The 26,489-nt window shown below is 30.3% G+C and overlaps 3 protein-coding genes across 3 annotated transcripts; 2 read left to right on the top strand and 1 right to left on the bottom strand.

Moving 5' to 3' along the window:
• Window positions 1-662: 662 nt before the first annotated feature.
• LOC131954476 (2-hydroxyacyl-CoA lyase 2) lies at window positions 663-8,642 on the top strand. The gene is made up of 16 exons (XM_059318195.1): window positions 663-823; window positions 1,409-1,462; window positions 1,898-2,002; window positions 2,326-2,404; window positions 2,521-2,612; window positions 2,716-2,854; window positions 3,096-3,210; window positions 3,452-3,552; window positions 3,863-3,972; window positions 4,543-4,666; window positions 4,891-4,985; window positions 5,355-5,509; window positions 5,882-6,019; window positions 6,360-6,534; window positions 7,123-7,221; window positions 7,361-8,642. The coding sequence occupies exons 1-16, from the start codon at window positions 683-685 to the stop codon at window positions 7,544-7,546; spliced, it is 1,908 nt and encodes a 635-aa protein (XP_059174178.1). The 5' UTR covers window positions 663-682; the 3' UTR covers window positions 7,547-8,642.
• A 2,263-nt stretch (window positions 8,643-10,905) lies between these two features.
• LOC131954477 (tectonic-1-like) lies at window positions 10,906-19,609 on the top strand. The gene is made up of 14 exons (XM_059318196.1): window positions 10,906-11,142; window positions 11,983-12,103; window positions 12,882-12,985; window positions 13,253-13,395; window positions 13,717-13,819; window positions 14,322-14,428; window positions 14,758-14,794; window positions 14,946-15,127; window positions 15,458-15,580; window positions 15,735-15,847; window positions 16,139-16,279; window positions 17,435-17,645; window positions 18,209-18,349; window positions 19,188-19,609. Exons 1-14 carry the CDS (start codon window positions 10,911-10,913, stop codon window positions 19,431-19,433), a joined length of 2,004 nt encoding a protein of 667 aa, XP_059174179.1. The 5' UTR covers window positions 10,906-10,910; the 3' UTR covers window positions 19,434-19,609.
• Window positions 19,610-21,223: 1,614 nt separating this feature from the next.
• On the bottom strand, window positions 21,224-26,063 carry LOC131954479 (uncharacterized). The gene is made up of 7 exons (XM_059318197.1): window positions 26,045-26,063; window positions 25,062-25,121; window positions 24,723-24,819; window positions 24,369-24,566; window positions 24,216-24,269; window positions 24,050-24,106; window positions 21,224-23,141 (listed from the first exon to the last, which is right to left on the bottom strand). Exons 3-7 carry the CDS (start codon window positions 24,723-24,725, stop codon window positions 22,833-22,835), a joined length of 621 nt encoding a protein of 206 aa, XP_059174180.1. The 5' UTR covers window positions 24,726-24,819; window positions 25,062-25,121; window positions 26,045-26,063; the 3' UTR covers window positions 21,224-22,832.
• Window positions 26,064-26,489: the final 426 nt, after the last annotated feature.

Raw genomic sequence — 26,489 nt, 5'->3', positions numbered from 1 at the left:
ACAAAACTATGTCGGCATTTATGAATGGCCCCTAAGGAGAAAGAAACATGACTCCCAATCTAAAAGCCCGTAGATCCACTTAAGAACAAAATGTTTCGAAAATGTACGATTCGATCCTTGGCAGCTTCGCCCTATATTAGATTCTATCTCGGGTGACACCCGGTGCAGTAATACAGAGTGTCACCCCATAATCCCATTCCATCAACAACATGACAACAATGTAGGTCTTACTCTATTTGGGCCTGTTAAAAATATAGGCGATTAGGTGTCATCACCATCCCGGATGGTATCACTCGGTGCCTAATGAAGTAGGCCTGTATATAACGTTTTAAAAGCTATTAAACTAAGTGGCATATAACTTTCTTTTTAAAATCATCAATTTTACGTTTTGGTGTAGCCCCATCCTACCCAATTGGACTGTGTCAACTGGTGCGGCCTGTACCCCTCTCTCCGCATTGTGACGCTACTGATTCGTGGTTATAGAATATCGATACAATATGGCATATGGAATGGGGTTTTTTGGTTTTTGTGAAACAAGCGCAGTGTAAAATGTTTGGAAACAACACTGTAAAACATTTAACAAAGTCATGCGCAGTATAAAATTATTTACTTGGCGAGGTTGTAGCCCCTTATTTTTTACGCCTTATCACATGACAGTAGTATTCTTAGTTGCAGAACGAAAATGGCGAACTTTGATCGCATCAGCGAAAACATGCAGCACTGTGTTTCACTCTACGCCATACCAGCTGGTTTAACTGCAGCATCTTTAGGGATATTGTTTTTTCTTAAAAAGTTTGGAATAGTATATAATCTTTTCCATAAGGTAATGATAAATAATATGTATATGTATTTAGAGACCATTAATTTTGAACTCCAGAGAGAGTCAGAAGCCAGAGCGTGCCTGTGTGTAGTAAAAACTGTGTAGACTGTACTCAGTGTACTGTAATGCCTGTGTCAGTGTATGTAGTGTGTACTGTCAGTACTGTGTGTGAGTGAGACGAGTGTTGGTGACGACTTTTTAACTGAATTCAACTAAACTTATCAATGCTGGATATATCATAAACTTTAATAAACCAGCATCACAGTTTTATGTGATTTTTATCCCCCCCCCCCCCTCCCAATTGCCAATTGTCACACATCACTATCACAAAAATAAAAAAGTCAGCTAACTCCTCCCCTCAATTGTCATACCAGTCAACCACTCCCCCATATTTCTTTTTTTTAAAAAGTAATTTCCCGCTTTCTGAGTTGTTAACTGAGCGCGATCAACATTTAATATATTTATAAACTTTTTATCGTAATTTACAAATATGTCTTGTAAAAACTTAAAACATCAGCCGATCAAGGGACTCGAATTGTTTAAAAGGGTCATCTTCATATATTGCCTTAATTTTCAAATATTTTTCAGGTGGATGAAAAATCAACTCGCCATGGTGGTGAACTTGTTGCACAAGTGTTAAAGGTCGTACATTTATTTCTACTATGTCTAACAAAAAAAAATCATGTTTAATTCATAGTGCCTTTGAAGGAGATTTTTCTATCTATCTAGTTCCACCTCTAAGCCTAGGCTATGTATAATGCTTGCAAATGTTACATCCTCTTTTTTTTTATAATACACAGTAGTAATTTCAAGATGGAATATATGATTAAATTAATAGTTTGATACCATTTTTATAATTTAAAATAACCTATGGACCTAATATTTATATTCATACATTTTAAAACTTTGGTAAAACAGTTTTAAAAATATTATTTGTTGTAGGCCTACATATATTTTGTGAATACTATTTATAACTAAACCAATGCATTCCAATTGAGTAAGTAATGACACTATTAAATTAACAAAAAAAAAAACAACATATAACTTAACAGTAACATTTTTTATTAACATTTCCAGGCCCACAATATTAAGCATATTTTTACTCTTGCTGGGGGTCACATATCACCAATTTTGGTTGCCTGTGAGAAAATAGGAGTCAGAGTTGTTGACACAAGACATGAGGTTTGGAGAGGTTTTTTTTTTCATATACTTTTCAGCTACTCAAACTTAAAATGTTTTACTAATAAAGTTATTCCAGATATTTAAAAACTAATCTTAGTATAAAAAGTTTTGGCTATAAGAAAATTTAAAATAAGATATGATGCTAGTGTTTTAAATTTCTTAAACACTACATATGTAAGTAAATTACTACTTAGCCTTTATAAACATCTAGAGGTTTACCACTTGTTATATTTTTTTAATTTGAAAAAAAAAAGATTAAGCTTAATTAGGAAGTGATATTACTACAATATAAAGGTACGTTAAAGTTAATTGTTAATGCTCAGGTAACCGCAGTATTTGCTGCTGATGCTGTAGCTAGAATGTCAGGAACTGTGGGTGTGGCTGCAGTCACTGCAGGTCCAGGTAAGCCCCTTAAAATGGAAAAAAAAATAGTCACTTTTTAAGTGTGTTTTAAAAATTTATTCTGATAATTTAATGATTCATGGTCATTTTATTTTATGTCCTTCTGTTAACTAAAGGTGTAACAAATACAGTCACAGCAGTAAAGAATGCACAGATGGCAGAGTCCCCTCTGCTTCTTATTGGAGGTGCAGCTGCTACCCTTCTTAAAGTAGGTGTAACCATAATACATTTATCAAAATGTTACAATGAATTGAAATTAATTTAAAAGTTGTAATAGTTTTAATAATATTTTTTTTTCTTTCTATAAACAGGGCAGAGGAGCGCTACAAGATATTGATCAGATCTCATTATTTAAACCTCTGTGCAAGTACTGTGCCACTGTAAAAACAGTTCGAGATATTGTACCAACACTGAGGAAAGCTCTTCAGATTGCACAATCTGGAACACCTGGTAAAGTAAAACCTTTGTTTCCCATGATACGAACCTAATTTTGAAAGTAAACCTTTAACTTTTATACATTTCTCCAGTTTAAAACCTAGAGAAAATCTGAGATTTTTTCATAAGATAATAATAGAAGATGCAGTAAACTATGGTCTATCATATTTCATTATTCATGTTTATTAAAACCTAATATAATCACAATATTTATGTAATTAATATTTGTCAATATTTTTACTGTTTTTTTATTTAGGTCCAGTGTTTGTTGAATTCCCTATCGACACTTTGTATCCATATCATTTGGTGAGAAAAGAAATTGGAATGAAAGATAAAGGACCAGCAAGCTTGGGACAAAAAATAGTTGATTGGTCTGTTGTAATTCCCCATTTAACAAGTTGCAAAAGATTTATTTAAAATTGGAAAGCTCACTTCATTCAGATTATTTTGATCATCTTACAATCTGTTTTAGTTTTTAATTCAAAAAATTATCTAAATAGTTTTAGAAATTATTCTCTCTATCTCACTCACTCTCTTCTTCCCCCCGCCCCCCCCCCCCCCCCAATTTAATGTTCATAGTTTTTGTTATTTTAAAGCTGTTTATTGTCACAGGTATCTTAACAATCATCTGTCAACTCTGTTTGCTGGTGCTTGGGAGTCAAGAGAAACTGGACCACTGCAAGTTCACCATCCTAAAGCTTCAAATGCCCAGAGTATGTTTATTTATAAATTTGCCTGAGTCATATAGACAATGAAGTTAATTATAAAAAGTAATTTTCAGTTTACACAACTGTTTATACATGATAGAGGGTCTGTGGATATCATATTTTTATTACTTTACATTTAATTTAGCATGTACATTAAAAAAAAAATTGAATAGACCAGTAAGACAAGAAAATATTAAATTTATTTTGCAAAATGATCACTGTTAGAATTATTTGAAAATTTATTGAAAATGTTGGTACCTTTAATGTTAGAACTACATTAATAAACCAATGTATTAATTTTTTTTTTTTTTAACAGTTCAAAAATGCATAGAACTGATATCCAGAGCAAAGAAACCAGTTATTCTGCTTGGAAGTCAAGCAACTTTGCCACCAACTCCAGTAGAGGATTTAAGAAAAGCTTTAGAGGTATATATCCTATTTAAGAAAATCACAGGGATAATGGGGTCGGCGTGGTCGAGTCAGTAAAGCTCATGGTTGCTAAACCGAAACGTCTCGAGTTCGAACCCTCGGGCAGATGAGGCTCGTTAGCTGGGGACAGTCACTCTTCTAGGAGAGACAACTCCAAAATTAAACAACTGCTGCCTTGTAGTTTGTTCTTTGTTGGACAAAGGCTATGGAAGCAAATCCAAAAAGAAAAGCAGGCTGAAATCGGAGTCAATGGCCTCAATGGCGCATAACCAGTTGACACGTACCGCTTAATTGTGTTGGAGGCGTGGTCGAGTCGGCAAAAAGGTCATGGTTGATAAATTCGAACAAAGTCTCGAGTTCAAACCCACTGGCAGATAAATCTCGACCCCCTTCAACACTAATAATTAAGAACGAAGAAGAAGACAGGGATAATTACATCTAATATACAAGTTAACACAAGTAAATAATAAAAATGTTCTTTCTATTTCTGTTTTGTGACACAAGAGATTAGAAATAGTTAACAAAATTATTGTAAATTTATTACATAATTTGAAATATTTGTTTTAGACATTGGGTATTCCCTGCTTTCTTGGTGGGATGTCCCGTGGCTTACTAGGCAGATACAGTAGCATACAAGTTAGACAGCAAAGAAGGGAGGCACTACGTGAAGCTGACTTAATTGTCCTAGCCGGTGAGCTTTGGAATAATGTCTGAAGATATACAGAAAAATTTGATTTTTGTTATAATTTAGATATAATTTTAATTTATGCAGATTGTAACTTGAAAAAACTTGATATTTTACTTCACAACATTTTGAAATTATTTATTCTTCATTACTTTGCTCATAAGCAATAATTATAAATCAGGTTTTTATGATAAAATTAATTTTAAAAGGATCATTTCTGCAATCTACAGGTGCAGTATGTGATTTTCGGCTAAGCTATGGGCGAGTGTTTCCTAGAAAAACAAAAATCATATCCATTAATCGGGATAAAGATCAATTATTGAAGGTATAAGAATATGATAAATTAAAATTTTCTTTAAAAGGTTTTTCAGCTATTACCTTTAGTCATTACCATTACTAATGTGATACAACAACAATAGATGTATGAAGTGTCTTATGAGCTTATAAGAAAATATATAAATTAATACTGATTTCTATACTATAAGTAATAGCACTTCATTAATTTCACAAATTTTTATTCATTAAAAAACTGCATATTGAAATGTATCATTTAGAAACTTATATTTTTATTGTGATGAGAAAAATACTAAAATTTCAAGACAAACAAAAGCTTTTTTAAAATAAAAATTAGTTCTCTTTTCTATGTGGAAATGCTTGGTGTCATAGTAATTAACAGTAAAATTTATGCTCTTAGAACTCAGACATGTTTTGGAAACCTACACTTGCTGTGCAGTCAGATGTTGCCAGCTTTCTTGTCTCTGTCATTGGTAAATTGAAAGGTTACAAGTGTGATCCTGATTGGGTTAAAACATTACAAACTCGGGATCAAGAAAAAGAAGCTGCCAATGTGTAAGTCAATATTTCTTTTTCTCTAAGGCTAGCTCATGTTAAGGAATAAAATTAAGGATTTTTTTTCCATTTTTACAAGACACAAGCTTTGATTTAAGCATGTCTTTACCAAATAGAGAATTTAAAAATTGTAGTAAAAAAACGGATAAAATAGTATCTCTTGAATTTGTTTTAATTGTTCATTAGATGAAGATCTAAAGTTAAAATAATAGGTTGTATATGTATTTTGAGCTTTAAAATTTTTTAAAACATTTATTGCATAGTAATTCTTTTTATAGCCAACTTAAAGTTTCAAAATTATAAATAATTTGAAAACTGCAATGTATTTTTCTGTTCACTAATTACCAACAGAATTGTATTAAATTTTTTTAGGGCCAAATGCTCAGAAGTGACAGATGTGCATCTGAACCCTGTGAAGGTACTTCATGCTGTAGAAAATGTTCTTTCAGATGATGCTATTCTGGTAGCAGATGGTGGAGACTTTGTTGCAACAGCTGCATACATTCTAAGGTAACCATTTCAATGCTATCACTATCAAATTTTGTTTCTATATTGTAATTACATTATCATGCTGTTTAGTTGCTGTTGCATACTTTGTTAGTCGTCAGATTGTAAAGACACTCTGTTCACCATTTCATCACAATTCATTTTAGATATATTTTTACATTTTAATAATTTGCCAAGTTATTCATTTATATGCACCATTCTGGAACTTGAGTTGCCTTTTTTTTCTATATTGATCTTTCCAGTGATGATTTTTTAAATTATATAAATTATTACTTTTGTTTATTTTAGTTAAACTTTTAAAAAATACTTAATATAAATTTATAAACCATGTTTTGTTTTACAGACCCAGAGGACCCCTCCGGTGGCTTGATCCAGGAGCCTTTGGTACATTGGGAGTCGGGGGAGGTTTTGCTCTTGGTGCTAAACTTTGCCGCCCTGAGTCTGATGTTTGGATTATTTATGGTGACGGGTCACTTGGATACAGTATTGTTGAGTTTGACACTTATACAAGACACAAGGTAGTCCTTAGAGCTTTGTTTGCAGTTCATGAGGTTAACTACTTTTAAGATTAAATGATTGTTTTTGAATATACATTTGTATCTGTTTAAGATTCAGTAATAGACAACATTACAAATTACTTTTCTTTATTTTTTTGTTATGTTACATTAGCCTGTTATTCTGCTAGTATTTATAGCTGCTGACATTGCATTTAAATTTTGAGCAACCTTTTAACTGTGTTCCTTTTTTTTCTTGCCTCACCTGTTTTTCTTTTATCTGCTGCTGTTTATCCTTGCTTGACATCAATTAAATTAAGTTTTTCCCTTTGAGTACTAGAGTGATTTTATTGGTAGACTGACTTTTAGAACTCACTTTAGCTTTATAAAATTACTTATGCCCTGTCCCTTTTTTTTATATCTGGTACTATCCCTCCTTGCTTGTCAACAATCTAAATTTGTATACACCTGCTAGATTTTACTCTCACATGAATTGACTTTAAGAACTTCTCGTATTCAAACGTATGCACACTAGTTTGTTTTTTCTCTTGAATTGGCAGTTTTGTGTGTAGGAAATGTACAGTAAGTTACATTATTTATTTTAATTTACAGACACCTATACTAGCTGTTGTAGGAAATGATGCAAGCTGGATGCAGATTGCTAGAGAACAAGTCCCTATGTTTGGTACCGATGTTGCCTGTAAATTGGAGGTCAGTTCATGAAACAGAGAAAAACAATATTTTGAAACATTTAAAAAAATATTTCTAAAATTTCCATGTATTTTAAAGTTGATAGTACACATCTATTTTTATTATGAAAATGACTATTTTATTCTGATTTCTACTCCAGTTTTGTAATTACGAAACGGCAGCTGAAGGCTTGGGTGGTAAAGGCTTTAGATTGGACCGCACTAATGAAGGTGAGATGGAGAAAGTCTTGCACAAGGCACTAGAGCTCAGCCGGTCTGGAAGTAGTGTCCTCATCAACGTCCTTATCGGAAAGACCAACTTCCGTGAAGGCAGTATTTCTGTTTAATTTTTTCATTAAAAAAAACTTTTGGAAGTATAGGGCTTTTATAAGCCTAGTTGTTATACGTTCATTCAAACTTTTTACCTTTTTTTTACAAATCAATGAGAAACTGATACTTTTTGAATTGCCTTCATTGTGTAACCGTCCCAATCATGTATACATTATTTATTCTTTGTATTTGTTAAATGTGATTATATACACAAACATGATGTGCCATTAAAAAATTAAACAGACATTATTTAATCTGTAAATGCAAATTTTAATAAACTTTACAATAAATCACTGAAATTAAATTATAGTTTAATTTGTATTAATTACCTTTTCAATACATAATTCTTATTTTTCTTTTTATTATTTCAATCCCTTTTTTCATAAAAATGTAATAATAATTTAAAATTTGTAATTTATCATTATAATTGTTATGTAGGAGTAATTTTAAATAAAAACTGTATTGCATTGTGATGTTGTTTACAAAGGAATGAGCATCTAATATTTTAAATCTAATTTTGATACCTGGTTTATCAATTTAATGTTGTCTTAAATAAAACTTGTTTCTTCTGTGTCAAATTTTTAACATAGACCCCATTTTTAATTTTCAATATTTAAATTGTTTTGTTTTAATATCATAAGAAATCTTGATTGCCATGTTATGATGTATTCAGCTATTTGCTTGAAGGGTTAAGTTTTTCAGTCAACACTTAGTTGCAGCTCAGGAAAAAAGGGAAATAGAAAAATGGAATTTATGTAAATGATATTGATATTTCATAAGCAAATGATATACAATTCCATCTAGCGGCTATTTCTGACTTCAATTTATAATAGTCTGAAATACTTTAAAGTACTTTGTACTTCTTTTAAATTCTATTGTGTAAAATTATTTTAAAAGGTGTAAATTTACAAAAAAAAAAAAAAAAAAAAAAACCCAGTGTAATTAATCAGAATCTAATTTTGTTAGTTTTAAAATTAAGTTCATGTCAAATATGTTAGTAGGCCTGTTTTATTTCTTTTTGTCTAAAAATTTAGAAGCAAGTGAAAACCATTTGTTTTGCAATCTTTGAAATAAAATTGTTGAAGTACACTCTAATTGAAATCAGATTTTTTTGTTGAAACTGTAGTAATTCTATAAAACTAGTTGCAAAATTTAACTAATAACATTAAATTTTATACTCTAGCGCCCACTGCACTGTAGTGGTAGTGTTATTCTACATTCCAGTTTTTTTCAATGATTTTATACATTTTATTTACAACTTTTTGTATGAAAATAAAAACAATCAGAATTAAATATGTAGGCCTACTGTTTTTTCTTCTCCCGTTTGTTTAGATTATTAAAAATAACAAATAAATTTTAAATCTTAGACTAATTGGATCACTTAATACTAGTAAAAAGTGAAATACCCTTTAGAACCTGATGATCCATGGGGAAGATGAAATAAATTTCACTTGTTTCTGTGACCTCGGCATATGAAGAGATAATGTCAGCACTATGCCCAGCCGCCTTTACTTTCCGTAACATAAGTCAGGTACCTATTAGCGCCGAGTGAATTAGTGGTGTCTTACAGACTTGAGCCCAGGATTCAAACTTGCGATTTTCAAGTTAGCAGTCATAGTCATACATACTACCCGCTCTCCAATACTTGATGTGGATTAGCTCCAGATAAGCCCCGCCACTAATGAAAAATGTGCATGGGCGAAGAGCTAAGCCCTTATTTCTGATGTCTAGACATTTGAATATTTAAACACAAGCGATAAAAACAACCCAGTCAGCATGCCTATATTGGCCTAATATATTGGCTAAACATTGGTTACCAATATTGGCTACATATTGGCCCAACCTTGCCTAACATTGGTAGTGAAACTTGGCAAGATATTGGCTCAATATTGGTTCTATCATGGTTACATCTTGGCCCAATATTGACTATATCTCGGCTATACCCTGGCGCAACCTGTGTTATCTCCTGGCTATATCTTGGCTCAAATTATTATTTTCAACAAACAAGAAGATTCATTCTCATATCAGTCATCATATTTACAAAGTAAATTACAAAATGTGAAACTTTAAGTTTAATCAAAATATAGTAAAGCAGCAGTACTGAAAAAAGTTCATGAATATACATGACAAAATACACAACCTTTGAATTTGTAATACCAACATTTTAGGCCTAGATCCTTGTGTTATTGACTATCTCTTTAAAAAAACAAAACAATGCAAATAATCAGTTTGTAAACACTTTTCCTTTGTAATATCTGACAATTTTCCAGTTCCAAGAATTCCTTTCAGTGGCGTAGCTAGGTCGGGTGTCACCCGGTGCGGCATTTTGTGGTGTCACCCCCCCCCCAAAAGCAAAGTTTATATATATATATATATATATATATATATATATATATATATATATATATATATATATATATATATATATATATATATATATATATATATATATATATATATATATATATATATATGTGTGTGTATGTGTGTGCGTGTGTGCATGCGTGTGTGTGTAGTATTGTTTTCTCTATAGTTAGCACGTTAACTTCATGGTGTTACCCCCACCCCCTTGTAATAATTATTGATTTGTACTTAAAAGACTATTTAATTTTAATAATTCATTAATGGAACTGGCAAAAAGGCATTTTTGTTCTGTACATTTTGCAATATTTTGCCTTGGTGTCACCCCCTTAAATGATGTCATCCGGTGCGGTACGCACCCCCCGCCCCGCCCTTGCTACGCCTCTGAGTCCTTTAGACACTGTTTTTTTTTAATGTATAAGATTAAGGGTCAATGTATTTTCGCGTTACTCTTTCGTCACTTTATTCAAAGCAAACGGCGATAGTCTATAATTGAATAATACTGTCACCTCCACCGTACCTCATTTTCATGGAGGGGGTACAACCTAGTGTTTTGTGTCGATGAATTTCGTGTGTCAAGAAATGAGACAGGATACTTCTTTTTTACTTCTCAAAAGTAAATAAAGACATTACAACTATCGCTGTAGTTATGGCTATTTGTTTATTTGATGCAAAGGATGTGGAACTTTTTAACATTATTTTGGGGGTCGTGAAGAATTGATAAAACAGAAACGGGGTAAAATCCGGTAAAAAAAAATTGGGTACGACTACCCCCTACTCTTCCAGTTGCTTTAAGTCCTTTTAACGAGGTTATTGGTCAAAATACTTTATATTACAAAAGAGTTATAGGCATACATTCCAGTTTATAAATTCTACATCTATTTTTGTTACCAACAAATTATTAAATTAATCTTTTTAAAAAAAAACGGCATTTGATCTAGATAAAAACCATAATAATTGTTTACGCCAATTTACGGTTAAATACGGGACCTTGTGCATAGCAGCCGAATAGTTGACATCATGGCGGCCAGTGGAGTAAACATGTTTAAACTAGGAATATTATTGTATGTTGTGAGTTATTTAATTGCAATTAGTGTTAGCCAAACCACAACCCAAAATACTACAGATGCCGAGAATACAACTACAGCTCAAACCACAGTAAGAACCTCTACTATAACAACTACAAGAGCGACCACCACCACAACAACGGTAGCACCAACTCTTCCTGGCACCACAATTCCAGCCAACACAGGTTTGACATTGCAATATCGCTATGTTCAGAATCACCATTAGTACTAGACAAGATTTATAATTGAGTAGCAATACTCACTAAATTTTAAATTGATTTGAGAGTTCATCTTGACTTTAAATTATTTAATTTTTGGATAGACATAGGCATGCCAGAAAAGTTCTTCATTGAAAAAACTATGTTTTATGCACAAGCCAAAAAGATAAGAGAAGGCAGGAAGTTGGGGAGAGGGAAGTGGAGGTATGACAGTCACAGTGCAATGTGATAAGTTGTCGTCACTGAAAGCTATTACTAAATCTACTATTAGATCTATGTATTGGGTGAATTTGCCGTTTTCATATATAGAAATAATAAAATGTTTATGACAAAATCAGCTTCAAACAAGATTTTTTAAATTATTATATTTAAAAAAGTTTAAAGTGGACATAACTTGTTTTAAAAATTAGGTGCAGTTTATTGTTAATATAATAATAGGCCTACTTTTGATTATATCAACTTTTTTTGTAGTTTTCATATGACTTTTTTACAGTATTGGACATAGTAATTCTTATTTATATTTTCAGCAACAAATCAATATTTGAAAAAAAAAACATAATTTGGTTTTGTCCTTGTTGGCACTTGGTAGTGTAGACAAGCAGAGCTTAACTAGGTCATGCTTATGTTCATTTATAGAGATGATTGGGAATTGCTGAAGATGCTTGCACAGTGCTGGTTTTAAAAAGGACAATTCTGGCATTGAAGAAATTTTTTAGAAGAAGAAAATAATATAATAATTAAAGTTTTCAAATCAGCATTTATAACATTTATAAAATTGTTTAAATTATATTTTAAATATATTTGCAGATATAAGCAAATGCCCTTGTGATATGACTGGAAATGCTTGTGATGTAAATTGTTGCTGTGATCCTGAATGCTCTGCAGCTGATAAACTGGTATTTTCTGAATGTCTTCCTAACTCTTATGTGTAAGTACGATGAAATAGATGATGCTTTAATTTTTCACTTAATTATAGCATTTTGCTCACTCTAGTAGGAGGCTATTTTTTCAAGCAGGTGTTTTAAAATTTGATAAGGCCAGTTATATTTTAGTTACCTGATGAAAACTTTTGTTCTTCACCTTCTTTAACTTGCAATGGGGCTTAGGTCATTTTTAACATTGTTCCATGCTTTTCTACCCTTTGCCATTTTTTGCATTTCTTTTTTCCTGTTATATTTCTCATGTTCTTTTCAATTTCCTTATGCAATGTTTTTTTTATCTCCCTTTTTCTTGATCCTTGTGTATGCCTTGTCTGGTAATATATGTTGTCGGTTATATAAACAAATGGCCTTACCATCTCTTATGATAAATGGAGAAGATAAAGCAAATAAGTCTGTAATTGTAGTCAGGCATATAGAGAGATTTGTAGCAAGCACAGTGTCCAGTCATTGTAGTCATCTGCCATCTCTTGAGTACTCATTTGAATTACAGTGGCTCAGGTTTTTGTATGCATCTTTGTTAAATCCTGACATAACCTTGTTCAAACATAAAACACTGGAACTAATATTCACAATCACCTACATTATTTTACCACCAGAGAACATGGTATGCATTTTGCTTGTGTAAGTCAGGCTGTATACAATTAAAAATGTCTTTCACCTATATTTGCTCTCTCCTTATAAAATATTGGTGCACCTAATTCACAAATTACCTTCATTAACTCTCTAGTATCACAATATTTACAACAATTTTCTGTACATTTACAGACTGGATGACAAGCTGTGCTTCAACAAAAATGTTTTCTTGTTTGAAAATGGACCTGCTGCCTCTGGAGATTCCGGAGGGCTTTTCTGCATTTATTTTGATAATGGTAAAATAAAGAAGTCAATTTTAAAAAGTGTATTGCTAAGATGTATATAACTGATCTGTGTATCTTGGATAATGTAATCTATATAAACAGATTAAAAATAAAAACTTTTACAGATATTCGTTTAGCTAATTTGTACTGCTTTTATTAAACATTTAACTTTTATTAGAGGATATGCATTAACTTCTCCTATCATGTCATGTTATTTGATATACATATGTACTTCTGTAAGCACTAACTAATTCACTACATCATACATTTTTTTTTCAGATGCAGAGCGCAATTATTATAGCAACCCATCCTTGGTTAAAACAGAAGCAGAGTTCCAGAAATACGCAGCTCAGTATGGAAAGTTTTCATTCCAGACCCCTGCAGTACCCACCCTGACTTCTCAGATCAAAACTCAATATAAGGTTAGCTTACTGGTTTTATATATGTAATAAAAAATATCACTTGATTTGAATTTTTATATTTTAACTAAAATTGTTTAAAATGCAGGTGAATATGATCAATTTTTTATTTACACTTATGAACTAGACTAGAAGATAAAAATAAATTAGAGCAACCTACCAAAACAATTTTTATAATATACACCAGATATTAAATGGTTCCAGAAAGCTTTTAACAGATTACTCTTAAACATAAATATAATGATCTTAATACATTTTAGAAAATGATTTTCCTTTTCTGTGAGATTTCTTATTTGAACTTTTCTTTGTTTCTTACTACAATAGAGTGGTGACCCAATTTATGTTGTGTTTGAAAATGCATTCAGTTACTTAGGACTTCCAACAGGCCTTTCAGCATCAACACTTTGCACCGATAGCAATCCAGCTGGTAAAAAGTCTTTTGTTATTAGATGTACCTCAAGTGTTGGAACATGTTCAGTATTTGTAACATTGTTGTATTGATTTTTGTATGATACATACTGTGGTTGATTTTATTATCTATGTGTTAAAATTAGAATTTTTGAATTAAGTTATTTTTTGTTAAGTCAAAGGGATTTTATGACACTGGGGAGGTTAAGCATTGTGATGTCACACTGATGCATTTTAAAAAAAAATTTAAATTAATTTTAGAAGTTTTTAAAGCATTTTTAAAGACTTTTGTAACTATAATACAGACTGATCCATTTTCATACTCTTGACCAATTAATAATACAATTGGGGTGGGGGGAAATCAGCAAAATAAAAAGCATACTGACATTTATGAATGATCCTCTTAGCCTAAACCTTAGTGCATTTAAGTAATGTTTTAATATCTAAATTACCCACACTTTGAATGTTTACCAAAATGTATAGTATTACACATTTCTAAAAAAAATTCTGTATTGTTTCAGCCTATTTAATTGACCAATCAAATCAGTGTAGTAGACTTTTGACTCAGTGCTCTAATAATTCAGTGTTTCAAGCAGCGACCTTCTACACAGGATTAAAAATTTTGAAGGTCAGTTTCTAAGGCAGGATTGAGTATTGCAAGATTAAACCTGTATAAATACAAGTTTCTATACTGTACAAAACAGATTGGAACATTTAAATGAATGTATATCTTATTTAATAAAATGAACCTTTGTTGCCACCTGTTTGAGTTGTGGTTGAAAAACACTGACTTGTGTTTGTGCAACATGTATATCCTCTGTATTAATCTTCTCTTGTTATCTCTCTTTTATAAATCAACAAGACTAGTATAATAGATTAACTAAAAAACAAAATCAAATGTCATTCTGTTATGAATATGTACATTACTGTATTAATATGTGAGTTCTTGACTTTCAGGATCCAACAGTGCTTATTTCCCAGAATTCAACAACAGGTACATTTATTTGTAATACACCATTGTCTCTTTTAAACAGTCGTTTTGTGCATTTTTAAATTTATTAGCTTATATTATTTTAATTTAATCTTTTAATTTTTATTTTTAATAAAGCGAATTTGAGTTTTAAAATTTGTTTATAATTAAATAGGTCCAAGTATTTCTAATGTGACTAGCCTCTACAACAGCACCTATACGGCTAGCATTGAGTTAGATGTCATAGATCCTATCCTGTGCATACAAAATGGAATTCTGGGTAAATGTGCTTTCAGTGTACCACCATCAGCACCCACTGCATCATCTAGCAACAGCTGTCTAAACACAGTAGTGCAGGTACACATTTTTAAAAAATAAATTAGTTATGTTGTATATGTAGATTACAAAATTATAACTATTTAAAAATTTCAAGAGTAGAGTATTGAAAAATTAAATAATATTTTTTTTAAAGAAAATTTAAAAAAATTTAATTTGTTTATTTGTTATGATACAAGTTAGTTATTTTAAAAATTCAGGAAACATTTCTGTTTTTAACTTACTTGAATCATAATTATCATCTCTAGTGATCAAAATGATTAATTTAATAGTCATTAAATTTAAAAAAAAGCTTAATGTAATATAAAATGTGAATGTGCTTGCTTTTATAAATGGTATGCATATTCACAGGTGAAGTACAGATTTGTAACAAATGCCAAATTTGACCTGGATAAAATCTATGTTAGTTTTGTTTTTGCTGATGTTCCCATCTCTAGCTATGTTCAACAGACTTTTTCAACAACTTTTACCAAAGTAAGAATGATACCTATGCCAACCACTAATTAACTGAATAATATCATGTATTATTAAACAATTGTTGTGTAGCCATATTTATTAAGATCTTACAGCATTACTGCATGCCAGAAAATGAGAAGTGTTTTAAAAATTGGAAGAATTTTTTTTTTAGGTTTCTGCTAATGGCACCACACCTATAGCTCGTAGTGGTAACCCTGGTTACAAGGTTGGTCTGCCTATCACTGCTGGCATTTTAAACAGAACAGTAGAAGGAACCCTAATTGAGTATCCTTTACCATTAAGTTTATTTTTCTATATATCAAAAGAAAAAAAAACAACAGCTACAAGTAATTTGATGTGTTTTTATTTGTATATTTAAAAAAAAATGTCTTTTAAAATATTTGCTGGAAAAAAAAGTCTGTTATTGAGGTTTTTTCTTCTGCTATTTGGCTTAAGAATAATAATAATAATAGGGACTGTTAGCATTAGGGTTAAAGTTAGAATTAGGATATATAGTATACTTTTTAAAATAAAACCTTTAGTGAAAGTGAAAAATCTCTTTAACACAATAACTAGTGACAGGATATTGGTGAATTCCGAGAACCAGCACCTTGCTCTTGTCAGACCATCTGTCAGTGGTGACTGCCTGACAGATTCTGCCAATCAGAGAGAGCCTATTCTGTTTGGTCAGGACATGCGCACTGGATGTTTCATACAGTAAGGATATTAAAATTTGTGTAAGAGGATGTTTCATACAGTAAGGATATTAAAATTTGTGTAGGATGTTTCATACAGTAAGGATATTAAAATTTGTGTAGGATGTTTCATACCGTAAGGATATTAAAATACGTGTATGGTTTGAGTGGTAAAAAGTACCCTCCCAGACCTCCTGTTTAAGAGCACAGGATTTTTCATATTGTAAGGATATTAAAATTTGTGTAGGATGATTCATACAATAAGTGTATGTAAGTAAATAATTGTAGTGGTTGAGTGGTAAAAAGTACCCTCCTAGACCTCCTGATTATGTGCACAGGATATTTCTTTCAGTAAGGATATGAAAATAAGTGTATGGTTTGGGTGGTAAAAAGTACCCTCTCAGACCTCCTGCTTATGTGCACAAGATGTTTCATATTGTAAGGATATTAAAAATGTGTGGGATGTTTCATATGGATATGTAAATAATTGTAGTGATTGACTGGTAATAAGTACCCTCTCAGACATGATTATTTATAAAGCAGGTGAAGTAGAGTTCATGTGTTTTTAAAAAAAAAAAACTCTGCACACAAATGGATTGTGTGTTCAACACTCTAACCATTTGCTGTAGAATTTTCACTTGCTAGTCCAAAATTCTCCAGTCAAGTTTCTGGGCTTGAGCTGTGAGTTCATCCAGCTCTTATCGGTACCTGACTCCAGTCTGTCTGAGATAGTACTTTTCTGCAAATCTTTTTAATACAATGTGTTATAGAGTTTAATGTAATATACGCTTCAAAGGTAGTTGAATATTTTACAGTTTAGTTATTTTAATTACCAGTTTACGTTAATTTCATTGCATTCTTTAATTTAATCACAAATTTGAATATATAGAATATATCTTCCTTAAACTATATTATTCATAAATTCGAATAGGCCTATATAAAATATACTTTCCTTAAACAGTATTATTTATAAATATTACGGTGTTTTAAGACATTAAAAATATGATGCCTTTTTATTCAGTATTATAATATTTTCAGAGTTAAAAATATGATGCCTTTTTATTCAGTATTATAATATTTTCAGAGTTAAAAATATGATGCCTTTTTATTCAGTATTATAATATTTTCAGAGTTAAAAATGTGATGCCTTTTTTGTTCAGTATTAAAATATTTTCAGAGTTAATGTCAGCAGTGACCTGGCCAAATGTCAGTCTCTCCAAGAGGCCATCATTCAAGCCATAGAGGGCAGCACAGCCCCAAAGCTTGATGACACAACCAAAGAGTATCCCAAAACCAATCTACACGTTGCAATGTTTGGTAACTCAGAAATCAGTATGACAGGGGATTGGGTGGAGGTTTTGTATAACAACAGGCCTGTGCCGACAACTGTAAGTTAATAAGGAAAAATTAAATTATCATTTTTAACACGCCGATCTAAATGGCAGATGAAGTAGAGTTCATCAAATTTTTTTAATGTTAGCATATGAAAAGATACTGTGTTCAGCACTATGCCTAGCCGCTTTTACTTTCCCTAATGTGAGTCAGGTACCAATCAGAGCTGGGTGGACTCAGGGAAGTCCTACAGACACGAGCCTGGGATTCAAACTTGAGACTTTCAAGTTAGCGTCCATTGCTCTACCATTCAACCACTCCATCCCATATGTAACTGAAGGTTCAAAATATATATTTAAAAAATATCTCATATTGAACATGAAATAGAGTTCATTTGTTTCTCTCGATATGTGAAGGCATTGTGTGGTCCGCACTGTGTGGAATTACTTTTTCTTTCTTGAACTCTAATCAAATTTCCATCAGAGCTACATAGTCATAGGAAGATCTTATCAATACCAAACTTATTACATGGGTTGGCAAATAAAAAACACAGATTTAGAACTTATAAACAAAACTATTTTAAATGTTTAAAATTTTTAAATTTTTAACAATATTGCAGCAAGCATCAACAAGTTGTTCACTCTCTTTGGGTGCCAACCTACAGATTCTCTATGCCAAAATTGGCTCCCTTCCAAACCCACAACCAAAAATTATTGGAGTTACGCTTGTTTATGACACCAAACAGGTGGTTGCTTATAAAGTAAGTTAAAAAAAACTTTACAATTAAAAACTAGTACTCTTTTGTTTATTTATTTCATAAAGGTCTATATATTAAATTAAAAGAGTTTTAAAATTCAAAACCAGTATTCTTGTGTTTATTCATTTCATAAGTGATTAGATTAAGTTTGTTTTAAAAAAATTGTGCCATTTAAAAAAAAAAAGATTACACATGTAGCTGTATAATGAGAGATAATATTTCCAAACAATTTTGTCATTGTAATATTTTAAATTATCAGGGTTGTAGATAAAAAGTATTATGAAAGTTGTATATACATTTCAACTTATAGATATCTCCTAACGTTTAGTTGTAACCTTTTCACTTTTTTTTTTCAGTAATAGAATTTAATGTTGGCTGCTAAGGAAAAATGTTAATAAGCAAACGCTTTCCTTTATTTATTTTAGAAATGATTGCATTGTCATGGTCTGCTTAATCTGTGATATAAGATTTAATAGTAGTTTTCTAAAGAAATGTGGCATTTAATAAATGGCAGCAGTTTTTTAACAATTAAAAGTTAATGAAGAGTATGTTTAAATTTTTAAATTATTTATATTATTTATATTCAGTAACTTATTTTGTCAACAAATTTGTTTAAAAATCTCATATATATATATATATATATATATATATATATATATATATATATATATATATATATATATATATATATATATATATATATATATATATATATATATATATATATACATATATAATAAATGTTTATTGTATGATCATGGTATATTTGTTTCAAGTCAGAAAAACAGCTTGGTTAACATTTTTAAAAGTTTGTATTAATTTTAAACTTCTTTCCTTACAGTGTTCTGGCCCATACTGCCAACAAGGTTCATCTTCACTCTCTCAGAAAGTAGAGATCAGCAGCTCTGTGACCTTCATTGATGTATCTCTGCAGCCCACAGCAGTGGAGGGGAAGTACCCAACCTTTGCCGTCCGGCTGCCGTACGACTTCTTCTACCCTTTCCTGAACTCTGCTACAAATGTTGTACCTTCCGCTTTATTCAAGTGGATGTTGTGTTTACTCAGTGTAATTATTCTTGTTTTGTAGGGTAAAAAATATTTTGTATACAAACTAGGTAAAATTGTCAATTTAAAATTACTTAAACATTTGATACAGTCTTCCTATTATATTATTAGCAGATATTTTGTAGATATTTTTTTCCCCGTAACTCTCATAATATGAATCAAAAGCTACATTAACCAAGGCTGTATTAAAGAAAATTACTTTGTATACAAACTAGGAAAAATAATTTAAACTATTAATTATAAATTACTTAAATATGTAGGCCCTATAAATTCTTCCTATTATTATAATAATATTATTATCAGCTGTCACCATGAAGATTTTCTTTCCATAACTCTCATAATAAGAGGGTACTAAAGGAAATCGCTCCTGCTAGGGGTAGACTTGAGTGTTTAAACAGCGCAAGACATAGAAAGTGGCCATGTTAGAATTTAATTTTCTAATATTACCCCACTGTTCTTGGCCGTCCACCGTCATTCCTCCCAGTGGCCCAGTCAGCCAGTGGCCCCGGCACAGAGATGTTACCCTGGGGTAAATACTTACATACATCAACAGAAACCGAGCTTTGATATTACCTAAAATGTATCATTTTTCACATCAAGTGAGCTATTTGATTTGCCCATCTTAAACCTATTATGCCACCAAAAGATTGAGGGAAAAGTGAACCCTAGCTGTAAAGGGGTAAAAAACATTTTGTATATTTTTGTAGTTTTATTTCATTTTATTGGATCTTAAGTGAATTTCATTCAATTTGTATGAATCTTAATGTTATACAACATAAAATATTGTGAATGAAAAACATCTGTGATTATACAATTATTAAAATTATTGTTTGAATCAGCAAACACTTACTTTTTACAAAGTTTGTATTGCATAATTATTCATGTTTGTAAAATTCTTGTGAAGTTATGTTTTATAATATCTTTTTTATGTATTCTAGAAACATAATGACTAACCTTTATGCATTCATATAATTCACTATAGACCTTAAATGTCAAATATGCAAGCAATTATCTGATGTAACTTGTATTTCAGTCCTTAGTGCACCCACATCAGACTGTTTATTTAAGTAACTTTACACTCATCATCTTTAAGTCTGTTAAACCCTTTATAACTTATAAATAAAATAAAACACCTGATTTTTGTCCCCCTTTTCCCAGCTCACCTTCTTGTAAATTTGTTACTTCATGTAAATTTGTTAATGCTCTAAACATTAATTTCTATCTATTAATTAAGTTTTTCCGTTTTTTGTTTTTTTAAAAGTAAATATTAAATATTTTTATAATAATGCCTTTTCTCATAATGTAAATAATCAAGGCAATGTTATTACTCTCCGTCCAATATATACAATTTGTTCTGTAATTTGTTTGGTTGGTCTAACTGCAAGAATTTGCTTTCAGAATAAAGGATAGATTCATTTTAGTTTTTAGTGGTGTGACAGTCATAATAAATATAAATTATTTTCTTTTATAACTTGTAGATACGTATTTATAACATTCCTCAAAAAGTATGTTTAGAATTACCTTACTTAGAATATTATTATTTTATGGCATAATAGTGATGAAAATTAGTTTGTACATATTTTTATACTTACAGTTATTTTCATTATTAAAAAAACATTTAATGTTTTTTAAACATTTAATGGTAATTTGTAATTATCTTACTGCCTATGAAGTTGAATTTTTTAAACAATCAGTTTTTTTCTTTAGTTAAAGATTTATGTTTAAATAAATTAAAACAATTGTGATATATTGTGTTCCTTTATTGTGTCAATATTTGTTAAAAATGTTTTGTTAAGAATCACTTTATGCTTCAATAAAAATGAAGGATGGTAAATATATCATTCAGAACTGAATCAAATATACAATTAAAAAAATATAATGATTAGTGCTTGAAAAAAAATTATGTTGCCATAATATCGGTTAGTCTAATAATTTAAAATCTAAAATAAAATGAAAAATTATAAAACTATGTCATCAATAGTAGTTGACAATGGTTTTATTAACATGTCGAATAAAAAGAAATCATTCCATGTATTCTTTCAAATAACCTAAAAGGTTAACATAATTATTGTTTGTTTTTAACAACAGCAATTTAAATAAATCAATGTATGGCAGCAAAGATGACAAAGATTCAACACAAAATTATTTTATAACATAACAATGTTAACAAATTTCAAGGTAATAAAATGTTTGATACTAAATGAGATGCAGTAACTAGATTGATTGATAATCACAGCTTGCTTTAGAAAGAATATAATGCAACCATATTTTAAGAACACAATGGGTTTTTTCATTGCATAATACAGATATTCCTTGTTAGTAAAATCTAGCAACTAATTTACAGTTTCAATCAGCCCTGAATCTGATGCAAAAATAGTAAGCAATCAGATCCGTTTTTATTATCTTCATTCCATCATCATTGTGTGTGTGTGTTACAAAAGCATTGAAAGTAAAACAGTTTATTTTTGTAAATGCTAAGTAACCTACAGTGTAATTGCCAGCAAAATCAAAAGAACATTTATATAGGCCCTACATTTTGACACAGTGTTTTCAAAAGTGCTTAGATTCAAGTGTATACAATTGTTAAATATGGAATATATTTCTACTCTACAGGTTCGATTGACTGAAACCATTTTGCTTTAGATAATTAATGAGTAGTAATGAAGTGAATAGTAAAAAAACTAACATTCATGAATGAAGTTCGAGCTGGAGCTTAGAAACCTACTTCTAGTATATGATTGATGAATCTATGTTTAAGGAGGATCAATAATAGTTTAATTAAAATATCACATTGTTCAGGTACATTAGATATATAAAGGAGTAAAATATTTTAAAAAGGCACATAGAGGATGCACTTTTAGGTGAAAGATCCACAACAGCTAAAAACTGAGAAATGAAGTATGTACCAGAATACATGGATAGTTTTGAAACATCAGTGATGTAGAAACAAATAACATTGTTAACGTTATCATTTTAATTAGAGTATTTTAATTAAGTACAAAAGTAAAAGTAAGATAGTCTTTTTTTTTTAATAACATGGAGGTTTTTTTTTAGTAACATCATTGCACATTTATGATCACTTTTTGTAGAAACATTTATAACTAAACAAGATTTGTAGGCAAATGTCATAAACTCCTACTCAGAAATAAACAACAACTTTTTAAACTAATGAATCCCTAAAATCTTACATGGAATAGCTAAAGGGATTAAGAACCAGAATTTAGGGATACAACACATACAAATTACATTTTGATATATGATGTGATTAATGGCCACAGTATGCTTAGTGAAAATATCAAAATATATAATTTAACCTAAGCAACAGGATTTGAACTTAAACAGAGTCAATAAAAACTCAATTTAATTATAATATTGTGATTTTGATAGTTTTATCATATAAAAGAAATTAATTTAAAATAAATCATGGAGTATTAGCTATTTCAGTGTGTGTTTTCTGAATTCGTTTTAGTTCATGATACATTGCAACAACTAACTTCTTTTCTTCAATGGGGCCTAACAGATGATCTTCTGATATAGCACGTTGGGATGCCTTGTCCAATGTTAATCGAGGTGTTTCATCAGGTGGGGTTATATGAAAGCCATTTAGTAACATATCATTTACTAAGGCAGTGGCTGCTTGCATGGTATTCACTTTCAAGTCCTGTTTTTGTTGTTGTTTTTTAATGTCTTCAAGCAGTTTTTGTTTGTTTTTGTCCACCTCAGAATGGTCCTGTTGTGGATTAGTAAAATGAAAATATCTCTTAAGACTTGTAATAAAAGAAAAAGGTAATATTGTATTAAATACTAGAAATAAAAGAAAAAGGTAATATTGTTTTAAATACTAGTTATAAAAGAAAAAGGTAATATTGTATTAAAAACTAGTAATAAAAGAAAAAGGTAATATTGTATTAAATACTAGTAATAAAAGAAAAAGGTAATATTGTATTAAATACTAGTAACAAAAGAAAAAGGTAATATTGTATTAAATACTAGTAATAAAAGAAAAAGGTAATATTGTATTAAATACTAGTAATAAAAGAAAAAGGTAATATTGTATTAAAAACTAGTAATAAAAGAAAAAGGTAATATTGTATTAAATACTAGTAATAAAAGAAAAGGGTAAAATTGTATTAAATACTAGTAATCAAAGAAATTTAAAAACCAGAATAAGGTTTAATTCATTAATGTTGTCAAACACCTATCTATGAAGTTGTACACACACTCGTAGCATGGTGCTAAATGGAGGATGGGGTGCAAAATGCACATGGGATTTATAGTTGTTTTTGAGAGTTAAGGTGCTGAAAAAATGTTAATTTTATGTTAAAAATTATGTTTATATTTGGAGAGTGGGAAAATATTCCACTATTTACTGGGGGTGGGGCATAGTGCTGTCCACATTATAATCTTGTATATAGAGAAAATACACTAAAATATATTAACTCTACTTCATCTGCCTCATGTGTCTTAGTCATGAACAGGATAGATGATGATGACTGGGGTTGAGTGTGTTTGGTATTTATGATTACTTTTGATGACAGGGGTGAGAAATAAGAACAGTCTGATAAATTTGATTAATGGATAACTCTATCACTGTGTGATATTGTGAAAATATAAAAAAAATGTACAATGATTGCTTACCAATTTTTTTGAACCCTCATAAGCTCGCATATTTCTTCCAGGCTTTGCTGGTGATTGCTGATAAATAATAACATGGAGGTTACTTAAATAATCTTTAATAATAAGCATTTGTTATAACAATAGTAATTATTCTTCATGGTTTAAATAAAATAGTTTACAAACTCACTGGAGGTTCCACATTTTTTGCTTCCATGTGATCTAATTGCAAATGCAGAGGATTCTAAAAAAAAAAGAGAGATAACTAGTTAAAACTGTTAGAAAACATTGGGGAATAACATTTTCAAATATAATTAAAGTTTACAAGTGTGCTTAAATCAACCTTAAAGAAAATCGGTTCAGAAGATTTTGTAAAATCCAAGTCCGATTGTAAGAGCTCATCTTCAAACTCTGCTGCTTCTTCTGCAAGCATTTCTGAACTCTTTAAAATATGTTTAAATTTGACAGGAGGAAATAATTCTGTTGATCCAGGAGAGAAACTGTTCATTTTAACAACCTTCTCAAAATGGTTTGGTTCAGCCTGAAAATTAAAAACAAAACACGAATTAAATAAATGGGATGTAATACCATACTTGTACATTTTTAGCATAATATTGTAAGTTGATTAGCATAATATTTAATAGTTATTACCATATGAAATTGGCAGATATAAAAAGTTTACATTTTAGTTACGTACCATGAATAACAATTTAAAAAAGTTGATAGATGAGCTTGTTCTATAGTATGCCTGTTACATATTCAATTGTACCCTTGTTTAAATTAGCTTGTAAAATCTATAATTAAAAAAAATTATTTTAATTTAATTGTTACCTTAAAACTAACATGAGATTAACATACTTTACCAACATAAATAAAAGTAATATATTTTTTAAGCAATATAAACAACCAACAATTTTAACAAAACTTAATCATGCTGTGAGGCAGAGTATAAGGACAAGTAATTATTTAATGATTAAACTAATAACCTGTAATTAATTAGAAACAAAATTAACATCAATACACTTATTATGCTTACCTCCTTAAACTGTAGCACAGACATGTTAGTGATTTTTCTCTAATCTTGATAATGTTACTGCTTTTGAATGAAAAGATGTAAAGTATAAAAATAGTCAATGGGCATTACATTTTTATTTCATAAATGGTCAGTATACACACCAAGAAGTGAGGTAGGTAACTGCACTTAAGATAATGTGACTGTGGCACAGGGGGATTACTTTTTGAGCCATTTGACAAATTATTTCAAACTGGGAATTAGCAACTTCCTTTGGTGTATAATTGATGAATGGGCATCTTTGGTGAAGGCACAGTAATCACAATAAAAGTTTCTTTTAGGTATCTTTACAAGAGAATGGGCTTTACTGTACCCTGATGAACTCCACTCTACCCCCCCCCCCCCAAACATTTTACTTTTAGGTGAATAATTAATAATGCATAAATGCCAAAATCAATTAGGCAATTAATAATTGGCAATTAATCTTAGCCATTCTTGACAATTATGAATGTCTGAGTATTTTACTGTGTAGTAATTACTAGTAATGTGCATCTAGACTAGATCTAGACTTAATGAATACAATGTTGAATAGAACAATATATTATTAATTATATAGTATAGTAAAATCTATACCTTGCTAAATTACTAAATTCTATAGGCCTCTTATTTAAAAATAACAACATTGGATTTAATTTGCATATTAAACCATGTTTAAGTACTTTAAAAATAAAATCACTTTTGTTAAAACTTTAAATTAAAACATCAACAGATCTGATAGAGACAACAAGCTTAATGTTAAGTTAAGGCTTAAGCTGCTTAAGCCTGCCTTAAGCCTATTCTATTCATTATTTAATATTTATTAATTCATAATTCGATTCTCAGGGGACCAGCCGTCGCATCGCACGATGTTTACCATGTTTACAAAATGCAAAACAAACATGCATAATAATAATAATACATACATTACATCTAGATCTACAAGTCAATGGCACTGCTTGACCCTACACTTTTAACGCTGCGACAGTGGGCTGATGACTCGGCTCACGTTACTGACGTAAATAATAAAACTTTTATTAAAAGTAGTATTATTCGTAAACAGATAGGCCTAATAATATTTAATAATATTGTAATATAGTAGATATTTCTTTACAAAAAGAATTTTTTAAATTATGTCTATATTTTGATTCTAAGTAGATTTTCTACTAAAGTAGATCTAGAGTCTAGATCTAGATCTATAATTTATTTAGTTTAAAGTTAAAAAACTTTTATTTTCTCTATCTACGAGGTTACTATAGTAACAAAATACAGGGGAGTTAACGCAGTTTAAACATTTTTCGTTTATGAAGTTTATAATAAGCTGAAAATAAAAACAAAACAAATCTTTTTAGTATAGTAGTTTTACGGGGGGGGGGGGGGGGGGGGGTGGGGGGGGGGGGTGGAAGAGGGGGTATT

Source organism: Physella acuta, unplaced genomic scaffold (genome assembly GCF_028476545.2).
Source record: "Physella acuta isolate Inbredline_101_S28 unplaced genomic scaffold, ASM2847654v3 ptg001003l, whole genome shotgun sequence".
Taxonomy (NCBI): domain Eukaryota; kingdom Metazoa; phylum Mollusca; class Gastropoda; family Physidae; genus Physella; species Physella acuta.
The sequence above is the reverse complement of the archived record's forward strand: the minus strand, read 5'-3'. Positions and strand labels throughout refer to the sequence as shown.